Raw genomic sequence first — 11,415 nt, 5'->3', positions numbered from 1 at the left:
ATTCGATTTAAATCATGAAAAGTTGTTAACAATTTCTAAAAATTCTATAAGATTATTCCTTAATTAATATTTATTGTTTTATTATTATTTAATTTCCATATATAACATGTGGTCATTCTTTACTTGATGCTTAAATAGATTAGCATTTTAGTTTGCATCAAATAAATGAGGAACCTTAATTTCTATTCTTATCCTGGGAGACGAAGAAAGAGTGAGGAAAGAAGATCACCAATGAGGGAAAAAAAGAGTATCCTTAGAGAATATCGATGAGGAAGAGGAATGATACAAGATCATTACACAAATGAGGACAAAAGCACAAGAACATCTACAATAGAGAGGAAGGGCATGAGATCACCAGGACTATGAGAGCGCACATTTTTGAGAATCAAATGCGGAAAACTAAGAGTAGATTAGATTTTAAAAAAAATCTTTAACAAATAACATAAAAATAAACGAAAATTTAAAATAAATATTATTAAAGATAATTTAAAATTAAAAGTAATCTTTTAAAAAAATAATATAGAATATTAAAATATCATAAATTAGGGGCTCCAATAAAATTGGAACCATAGTTATAAACATTAATAGCCTGTCTTGAGAGCTTTGAAATATAGGAAAATATTCATTGACTTATACAAATATAAGTGAAACACAATCTACAAAATGACTTTAGAATTTAAGCATGGTTTATCAACATATGAGTGTAGATTTATGCTAACTTACTATAACAAGGTGAAATTGTAATCTCAGCGGTCCTTTAGGATGACTTTCTACTATTTGAAAGAGAGATAAATCATGAGAAATTTCATCTAGTAATAATAGTGCATGTAAGGATGGATTGAGACAACCAACCGGACATTTCATATTGTTGGAAATCGATCCAAATCTATTGGCAGTAATACTTTTGTATAAACTAATATAATTGCGTTGATCCATGGAAATTACTATAACAATATAATTGATTATACGTTAAGAATCCATCCATATAAAGAGTTTTTTTTTAATTTTGCTATAATTGAATTTTGAAGGGGAGCCTTGGCGCAACGGTAAAGTTGTTACCATGTGACCAAAAAATCACGGGTTTGAATCCTGGAAACAACCTCTTGCAAAAAGCAGGATAAGGCTGTGTACAATGGATCCTTCCCCGGGACCCCGCATGACGGGAGCTTCTTGCACCTGACTCTTTTTTTTTTTCGCTATAATTGAATTTTCCATTGCATATACTCCCACTTCAAGAATACTGCTTTATGTCCTATGTAATATAATATTGAACTAGTTAAATGTTTTGCACAACCACTTATTTCATAAAATTATTAGAGTTATTTAAGAAAAAAAAAATATTATGCTACTGGATCATCTATGAAATAGCAAACGCACAATGTCTAAATTTGACAAACTCGACCTACCCAACCCAAGTGTGATGGGAGTGGATACAAGACTGAGCAAGTACTCGAACACAACCTCGATCTCATGGGCCTATCCCCGACTCAAATTGGAAGATCACAGGTCATGCCATTTTGACTCGATTTGAGCCATCTGCTAAGTTAATTTATTTGGAAAATAGTTTACACTAATATACTTTTATTTCTAAAAAAATAATTTTAATAGAAAAAATATATGATTTTTTCTACTATTTAGATGTGATTATAAAATATGTTAGAAAATATATTTGCTGGCATATATTTTTTGTTTGAAACCAATGGCCAGGAGAAAATGAAAAGAAAACAAAAAACAAAAGATCTTGGCATTGCCTTTCATGGGAAAGCATCATCTTTAATTGCAGTCACTCACATATGACACGACTTCCTCTTCGACTAGGACCTCCCTGGCCTCCATTGCCATTTCTTGCTTCTTCAGTTATTTTTCTTCCAAACAAAAATGAACCTCACACTTGGCTCTACTTCAGAAACTACCTCCAATTCGATCAATCATATTGCTCCATATGTTTCGGACCATAATTTGCACGGGCTTAAAATTAAATACAAGCTTTTTAAATTTGTAGAATTAATATATTTCGCAGGGAGGCACAGCCACACTTTTTTCCTGAATCATGGCTTGTTTCTACATCAGTATATGATGCTTGTATTTGCCACATTGTATTGATGGGTAGAGAGAGAGGGTTTATCTATGGTGGCTGTTGCAAGTTGGAATTCCTGTGCACTGATATTTTCTACCAAGGGAGTAGAATTCATTCATTATGGTTTTAGACTTGTCGCTCCTGATGTTTGATCACACAAGGCCACTGATGTTTGAGTTGGAGGAGCCGTGAGCAAATTCCATATCTCGTTTGAAAAGAGTTTCAGAATTAGAGCCTGTGCAGTGTCCTCTAGTTTCAGAATCTGTGTGGCGTCTGGGAGATTGCAGCTACTTGTTTGACTCACTGTTTTCTACAAATACCCGGCTCGCAAGCCTCACAATTATCTCCTCTCCCCTCTCCCTGCTCTCGCTTCTCGTCCCCTCATTCCAAACTCCGGCTTTTGTTTACGCCGGCCGGAGAATGAGGTTTGACCTGGAAATCCCCGTCCCGTGGAGTGACGAGGACAAGGAGAATGAGCAGGTGCACCTGATGTCATTACCTCATCCGCCGCCGCAGCAGGGGCTCATCGTCGGGTACGCCCTGACGTCCAAAAAAGTGAAGAGCTTCTTCCAGCCGAAGCTCGAAAGATTGGCTAGGTGAACCTTATTGGCCTTGTTTTACTTCTTTCTGCCACATGGCTGTTCTTAACCTTTTCGAACTGTTCAATCAGATTTTTTTTTTTTTTTTCAAGTTTTCTTCTGTTAGACATTAATTAATTACATTGCTAACGGTTTAGTTCATTGTTTACAAATTGCATCTGATTTGTCCCTGATCTATGCTATGCTGCTGACTTTTTGATGAGACTGATTAATTTTTATTGCATCGGATTTGCAAGTCGCTTCCATTTCAATGTTCATATATTGAGACATGCAGGAAGAAAGGGATTATATTTGTGGCCATTGATCAGAGCCGGTCTCTACTGGATCAAGGTCCTTTTGACATTGTTCTTCACAAGGTCAGTAGTCCAAAACTTGATGATCTTTCATTTAATCACTCAGAAAAATTAGCCTAAGAATGATCAAGGCTAGCACTAAACTTTGGTAGATAGATGAAAGATCCTTATTATGAAAACCGGCAACAGACTGTAGGCATTTTCCTTTTAAGAATTTCCTCTTACTGGCACTTTTTACGATCCTTGAGGAAATGCATTCATCCAACTTTTCTTATCAATCTATAATTTTTTTTTCTTTTTTTTTTTTGCAGTTCACTGGAAAAGAGTGGCAACATGTCCTGGAGGTAAATAAATAAAAGTCTTCATTCTTCCCTCTTTAGCCGATCCGGATAGTTCATCATCTAAATTGTGCTCATTTAATCAATCTGAATGATAATAGTTCAGAGTAATATATGGATTGCTAATGAGAGATCTAGAATACGGTTCTCTTGAGGTTGCATTTAAATATGTATGACTTGGGATTTTTTTTCTCTCTCTCTTTTCATGTCTTTACCCTCTTTTCCTTATTTTTTGAAGGATTATAGGGAAAAGAATCCAGGAGTTACTGTTCTTGATCCCCCAATTTCCATACAACACCTTCATAATCGACAATCAATGCTTCAGGTTGTAGTCGAATTAAACTTGTCGGACAGCTATGGTAATTTGTTTTAGTTTTGCTTCTACCCTTAGTTTGTTTCATCCAAACTTCATTTGTTAAAGAAATTAGTGTGCAATATATCACTTGACTAGAGAATTTTTGAGGATTTTGAGATTCTCTTTGCTAACTTTTAGTAGGCGTCAAATATTTATTTATTTATTTATTGCTTTTGCTTCTAGTTTGGAACAATTATAATCGATACCGAGTCGAAATTTTCAATTCTTTTCTAGGAAAAGTTGGCGTTCCAAAGCAACTAGTTATTAGCAAAGAACCATCATCAATCCCTGAAGCTGTTAGCAAAGCTAAGCTTGGTCTGCCATTAGGTAATGCCCTCCTTCAACATCTTGTTGCCTTCCAATTTTTGAATCAAAATATCGCATATCATGTGGCACATATCATGTTCTAAGAGAGTTATGTCTGTGATCAACTCATAATTCTTTTAATTATGCATGCAGTTGTTAAACCATTACTGGTGGATGGCAGTGCTAAGTCTCATGAGTTATCACTTGCCTATGATGAGTTTTCATTGTCAATGCTTGATCCACCCTTGGTTCTTCAAGAATTCATTAATCATGGTATGTGATTTTTGGATGTTATCTGACTAGTTAGTCTCTGCATATATTCCTTCTAAAACATTTTCCTCACCGTTTCAAAGGTGGTATTCTCTTCAAGGTCTATATTGTTGGAGAGGCAGTAAAAGTTGTTCGTCGATTTTCCCTTCCCGATGTCGATAAGCGGGAACAGTTAAGCAATAAAGGCGCTTTTCGGTTTCCTAGAGTTTCATGTGCAGCAGCATCTGCAGATGATGCCGATTTGGACCCTAGTATTGCTGGTACGAGCTGTGCAATTCGTGTGGTCTCTATGTATAAGCAATGATATTCGGCAGTAGTTTGTCACTGATTTGAACTTTATAATCTATCTAGAACTCCCTCCAAGGCCATTGCTTGAGAAACTTGCCAAGGAGCTCTGTAATCGACTGGTCAGTTGGATTCTACTGGTGTCGTATTGTACCAAATAATGTTTTGTAGGCTAGCATAATATGATCTCGTCTCGTGTTTATCACGTATAGGGCCTTCGATTGTTCAACATAGACATAATCAGAGAGCGCGGAACAAGGGACAGGTTTTATGTTATAGATATCAACTACTTTCCTGGTAAGTGGGCACATGCATGTTTTGGTCTTTCTCATTCATTTAGGTATTTTTACCATATGGAGTCAATGTTTATTACTGAACATGGCTTAGATATCTTTACCATATGGAGTCAAACCATGTTATATTACTGAAACATGGCAGCTAAGTATTTTCCTGAACCCTAAATCCTAAATCCTAAATCCTAAATCCTAAATCCTAAATACTGCATTATTAGTTAGTAACTAAAGCATCTCATTTTTCCACGTTATGCAAATTGTACCATGCTTTAACAGTTCATAGAACTGCATTTGCGCAGGAAAATTGTTTCTTCTCGCACCAACTTATTCAAATAATTCTCACTTTTGGTCACTAGTCCATTTGGAGTTTCCTCTATAGTTTTGAATTCAATTGGTCTTCATTGTTGATCGCATGATAGGTGTTTATATAACTAGTCTTGCTTGTGTTTCTCCTGAGACAAGTTACTTATATGGTTGCAGGTTACAGTAAAATGCCAGAATATGAGCACATATTTACCGATTTTCTTCTCGGCATTGGACAGAGCAAGTATAGAAATAGAAGGCGACTTAGTAGCAGTCGAACGTCTCGACCAAATCCCAAAACTGATGAAATTGCGTCCAGCTTCTAAATGCAAATGGCTCGAGAATACATTTCAAGTCATAAATCTAAAGCTTTACATTTGTCTTGGTTTTATTTATTTTTTATTTATTTATTGGTGTTTCTTTGTTTATTTTTCTAAATAATGGCGTGGGCGTTGATATATTTGGTAAGAAAATTGTAGTTTGCAAACCTAGAGTAATGGCTTTGTCAAATGGAATTAACTCATTCAACCCGCTTAGCCCAACCAATTTGATTGGTCCATTCAGACCAACCTGCTTGATAGGTTCATCCAATGTGATCATCTTGTTTGTCACGAACCATCTAGCTCGTTTAGCTTAATCAGCCTACTCAACGTGCTGGGTCTACTTAAGTTGTTGCCTGCCTAGTTCACATCATAATATAAACTTTTGAATGCTTAAACACTTATATATTTGATGAATGGAATGAATAAAAAATAACTCTTATTTATAAAGAAAAAGTCATTCTTCCACAAGAAACTGATATCCTAAATTAATTTTTGCAATCAAATTAAGTATTTATTTTGTGAGAATTTGTATAGTATAGTTATTTCCATAAACCAAGCACTGTCGGTTTTATTTTACTTACGGAAAGATAAAGGGGAAGCTAGGAAAAAGTTCCTTAATTGTTCCGTTTTCTTCAATTTAAGGCTATGTCTACTCTTGAAGGAGAGGAGGGAGGAGGGGGAAGCGAGGAAACGGGGAGTGAAGAGAAATATTTCTAGGCTCCAGAAAGAGGTTAGTACTTGAGCTCTTTAGAATAGGTGATACAGTGTTCATCAGATAGGATGATGTGTAACCAGATGAAAATGATGGAAAATCTAAACGATCATCTCCAACAAAACGAATCATCAACTAATTATCAAATGGAAGTCATTTCTTAGATTATCTATGGAGTAAGAGGCATAATTTGCTAATATCCTTAATGAACAATAAAGTGGTTTTTGCCTATTTGGAGGACAAATGGGTTCTATATTTTGTTGATACTTCAGCATTTCTCACTACCAATCATTTATTGAGAATCTAATTTAGGAGAAAATAATACATTGCACTTACAAAACAACCTCTATCTAGGCAAAAATCAATTTACTTTCAAGGCATTTAAAACCTATAGTTGGAAAATAGTCAAAGACTACACCGCATGAATTTAAAGAACAGAATGCTCAGTGCCATATTGCATATTGCATTTCCAAAACATGACTTGTATATAAAACACTGTTGATGGAAAGACAAATCAGAAACTGAGTTCAGTTGATATGCTATACATGCAAAAGCAGCTATTTCCCTAGCAAACTCATGAACAGAATGAACCACTGAAAGCATCTATGAATAAGAAGAGGGGAAAAACTATGCAATGTATTGGCTTATTGAACAACTACTAAGATGAAAGCATTTTACCCAAGGAACCCTGGCTCATTGCCTCCGAGGTTGCAATTAGGGGAGAAGTTCCTTCGACCCCGAAGACGTGCAAATCCCAATCTCGGACCACCTGTAACCATACTGCCAATTTGGGGGAACCAGTCATAATATCCCCCTATCATCGGAAATCTTTGTGGAATAAATGCGGCAAACCGCATATTCGGCATAGTAAATATGTTCCTTTCAGTCCTCTTGTCAGCATTCTTTTTTCTCACCCAGTAATTTGCATATTTATCTTTCCAGCTTCTTCCTATAAGTAACCTTTCATTAACATCCCCAAATTCCTCAAGAAACTTCTTCTTCCAAAGATCGTTATTTGATGAGAGATACCTCAACTCTGAACAAGTGCAGCCAACCTTAGAAACATCGATGCCTGAAAGGAACTCGAAAATCATGATCTTAAGATCTGTAGGAAGGAGCATAAAGCAAGCTGGCGATTGCAATCCATTCTTTTGACAGAGATCAATGAGAAGAGGCAACGAGAGCATATCCTTGACAACCTTCCACAGTTCAAAAATCTCTATTTCTTCAGATCCGCTGAGGGAATCAAATGATGAGGACAATATAGGTGCCAACTTTGGCAGATCAAAACAGACTCGGTAAACATCCGGATGAGCTCCACTCAGGAATCCATAAACCGTGGCATAATTCCCTATCACAGAGAACCTCAATATGGCTGTCTTGGCGTTCCTTCCATCACGGGCTCCTGTGAGTTCAGGAAGAGTGTAATGAATCGAAAAGTTAGAAGCTTTTGATGACCATCCTTCAGGCAATCGAGATCCATAGCCACTTCCACCATCATTAACTACGAAGCCTGACTCAAGAAAAACAGCTTGGATGGTGATCACAAGCCGCCCCAAAATGCCCTCAGCCTCCCCCTTCTCCGCTTCCATAACCCTCTCAAGAAAACAAGGAACCGAGAAAGACTTCCCCGTTATCATGTGCTCTACGTCTACCTCCATTTTGTCATCTTCTTGAATTATTTCCTCTTGTCGAGATACAATCGGCTCTGTGGCTATGGCGGTGGAATTATCTGGAACCAAAACTTGCCCAATACTCGAGCTATCTGCATTTACCTTCGAAGCATGGACGGGGGAAGACAATAGAGCTAGATTCACAGATCGAAGGCTTACCGATGCACCACCGTCATCCCCGAGATTATCCATCAGTGAAACCGGATGAAGATTCGATATTCCCATTGGAGAGGGGCGGGAGGACGCGGACGGGGCTAGTGTTTGGGAGTCGGAGGCAATCGAGAAGTAAATGAGGTCGCCAGAAGTGAGCCCGATAGCTTGAAGGGAGTCCTGGTCCGATGAGGCGAAAAGTTCGTCCTTGCGGTTGAGGGAGAGGCGAACTGACTCCGGCAAGATCGAGGAAGTCGAGGCGGCGGTGGAGAGGGCGCGAGCTACGAGGGTTTTGAGATGGTTGATGGAGCAGGGATCGGGGGCTTCGATCCTCAGTGTCTCCTTCGTCGCCATAGAGCGGATCCGAAGCTTCATGCTTTCGTCGATTGGAGCTTGGCTTGGTTTGGCGAGAAAGAAACGCCTATTCGGGTGGGCTCATACCGTCAAATAATTTAAGTAAATTAGGTTAAAATTTTATCAGCTCAAATCCATCATGGACCGATCTATCTAAGCCCACGACTTGCACAGGTCGACCCGCGACGGATTTGGATTGACCCGCAGGTTGAGAAACACATGTAAACTAAGTTTTATATCATTTTATTATCTTTTTTTTGTTATAATTTTGAAATAAAAATAGTACTTTAATCCCATATAAATATTTATTTGTATTCATTTATATTTAAAATACATATTTGTAGATATATTTAATTGATGAAATCTTTCCAAAATAAAATGTTAAAGATATGAAATATTTTTTTAATTTTTTTAAAAAATTTTAATAGTCTCGCGGGTTGATCAGTTATATCCGCAACACACCTTGGATTGGGTTAGGTTGAAAATTTCCTAACTCGTCATGTTAATGTGTTGGTCCGTCTCGCCACGAGTTGGCCCATCTCGTCACGGATTGGTCCGACTGCTCTACTTCTTAAGATTCGTTGTCTACAAAAATAAGTCAAAATTTTAGGGATTTGAGTTTTCCAAATTATTATATAACTTTTTTTACATTAAACATTTTTATATATAATTTAGGTATTCTATAAGTGGACGGTCGATCCCATGAAGTGCCTATCAAATAAATTCAAAAAATATGGAGGGATATCATGGAGAAGAGAATTCTATAAGTGGACGGTCTATAAGCTTTATATTGACATAGATGAAGACTCCCAACGCTATTACTAGTAAACTCCATGGACGTTCAAAAATATCCAACATCAAATTAGAATCATCGTTATATGAGAATAAGTCCCGCCATTTTACCACTGCGTTATATATTTAGAATAGTCTTGAATATATAAATATATATATCTTTCTTAATATTTTCAGGGCTATAAAGCTTACCGTTTTAGGGTAATTTATGTCGGAGATTGCCTTCCCTAGATGGGCTTCAATAAGGTAATCTAATCAATAAGATATTTTTATTTTATTTCTAAACTTATATTAGTATTTGATTATTTTCAACTACCTTTTCCAGCATCTCTTCTTATGGTAGTGGCTTCAAAGCAGCATCCTTAATACCCTTGGAATCTATACATTTGGAATCCCCTTTTTTTTCTCCCATTTCTTCTCATCTTAATTCTATGTCTAATAATAATAATAATTATTATTATAATAATAAATAAATAAATAAAAAATATGCGAACAAATTCAAAGATGGGCCATCAATTATAAGAGTCTTGAGACAGCTTGTTATCTTGGTTGTCCCATGATAATGATGTAACGATAGATTTTTTTTTTAATATTTTACATCGGAGTTTTAACTTTAATAAATTAATAAATAAATTTTTTTAATAGATGATTGATCTAAAAATATTAGACTAGAGGATCATTATTTTAATAGTGAATAGAAAACTTCTATGAATTAAATAGAATTAATTAATAATAATAAATAGATAAAAGATTGATGAACAAATTCAATGATGGACCATCAATTCTAAGAGTATTGAGACAACTTCCTTTGTGAGACCGGCTCTAGGGTGCATGTGACAATTTCATATTTTTTTTTATTGAGACAATTTCCTATCCTGGGATAATGCTAAATCCAAATTAATTTTAAAATATTTTTTTATTCATACAAAGTCAAAAGCTTTCGTTTCTCTCGTGAAACTCTCATGACAAATTTTGATGGACTCGGGGATCCAACACCGTTGGCAAGCTCACGAACTCAAGCTTGATCATGAGTCGCGGTCATAGCCTAACCACTAATCGATGATCATAATAAGCTTGTTGCTTGGCCACAAATCATTAATTGTAGATTGTGTGCAAGCGATAGTCGTTGTCACAGACTGGTTATGAATCACGACTGCAAATTAGCCACAATTTGTAATGTTGACTTGATTGCGAATTTGTAGCTAGGCCGCGTGGATCATGGTTGTAAAGTAGGTTTGTGTGTGTGAATTTTTTTTTTTTGAGTGAGGATCATTTTTTTCTTCTTTCCTTTTTTTTTTTTTTTTTTTTTTTTTTCATTTCTGACTGTGATCCTTTACCTTATTTATTTTTTTTAAATAGTATCTAAACTCTAGTATTTTTTTTTAGGTTGAAATGATATTTTTGATAAGCTAGTAGTCAAGAAATTAGGGTGAGAACGAAATAAATGGATTTATGTAAAACAAGATTTGTTTTTAATGACGATATGAGCAACTACAATAGAAGAGATTGGCATTTGGTGCAGTAGGACTTCGAAACTATGGGCGTGGTGACATAGAGGGAGGGAGCTTCAATTTCTTCAAAGAGTCTTTTTCGATTTTTTTTATTATTAGAATATTTTTTTAATTTATGTTAAAAAAATAGAAACTCGATCCAATTAAAAAAATAAAACAGTAGACTCGAAGAATTCACTTCCTTTTTTTTAAAAAAAAAATTAATTATATATAATGTAAAATATAAAAGAGGAATAAGAAACATATATAATAAAAAAATATAACACTCATGAACAAATTGATGAGAGATTTTTTTTTAATGTGGAGATGTGTGAGTTTTTTAACTCCTCATATGTCACTTACAAAAAAAACATCATTTACACCTAATTAAAAAAAACGTCACAAATTCTTTTGTGACAAAATCTACAATGAAAAATTTTTGTCACTAATAAGGCATCACCAAATTCTACAGCAAATAAAGAAAATTCATCGTAGATTTTATGACAAACTTATTTTTATCGCAAAATTCATTGTAATTTTACGACAAAAATAAAATTCATCGCAAAATTCACAAAAGCAAATTTGTGACGAAAATAGTATTTCATCATAGATTTGTGAAAAAAGTGAATTCGTCAGAGTTTGTGATGAATTCATATCCGTTGTTGATTTGTGAAAAAACATTTTCATCGCAAATCTGCTATGAAAACATTTTCGTCATAAATCTACAATGAAAATAGCTTTTCATGGTTGATTTGCGATAAATATGGATTCGTTGTAAATCTGCGATAAAATACTATTTTCT

The 11,415-nt window shown here is 35.4% G+C and overlaps 2 protein-coding genes across 2 annotated transcripts; one reads left to right on the top strand and one right to left on the bottom strand.

The window, feature by feature from the left end:
* Window positions 1–2,156: 2,156 nt before the first annotated feature.
* Window positions 2,157–5,665, top strand: LOC122030617 (inositol-tetrakisphosphate 1-kinase 3-like). The gene is made up of 10 exons (XM_042589836.1): window positions 2,157–2,673; window positions 2,951–3,032; window positions 3,281–3,313; window positions 3,546–3,666; window positions 3,897–3,989; window positions 4,122–4,241; window positions 4,322–4,498; window positions 4,590–4,645; window positions 4,736–4,820; window positions 5,297–5,665. The coding sequence occupies exons 1-10, from the start codon at window positions 2,498–2,500 to the stop codon at window positions 5,443–5,445; spliced, it is 1,092 nt and encodes a 363-aa protein (XP_042445770.1). The 5' UTR covers window positions 2,157–2,497; the 3' UTR covers window positions 5,446–5,665.
* Window positions 5,666–6,580: 915 nt separating this feature from the next.
* Window positions 6,581–8,398, bottom strand: LOC122030266 (putative F-box protein At1g23770). The gene has a single exon (XM_042589444.1). It carries the CDS (start codon window positions 8,350–8,352, stop codon window positions 6,829–6,831), a length of 1,524 nt encoding a protein of 507 aa, XP_042445378.1. The 5' UTR covers window positions 8,353–8,398; the 3' UTR covers window positions 6,581–6,828.
* Window positions 8,399–11,415: the final 3,017 nt, after the last annotated feature.

The sequence above is a fragment of the Zingiber officinale genome, chromosome 10B, assembly GCF_018446385.1.
Source record: "Zingiber officinale cultivar Zhangliang chromosome 10B, Zo_v1.1, whole genome shotgun sequence".
In the NCBI taxonomy this organism is placed as follows: Eukaryota; Viridiplantae; Streptophyta; class Magnoliopsida; order Zingiberales; family Zingiberaceae; genus Zingiber; species Zingiber officinale.
Note: the sequence above shows the minus strand (reverse complement) of the source record. Positions and strands in the feature narration are given on the sequence as shown.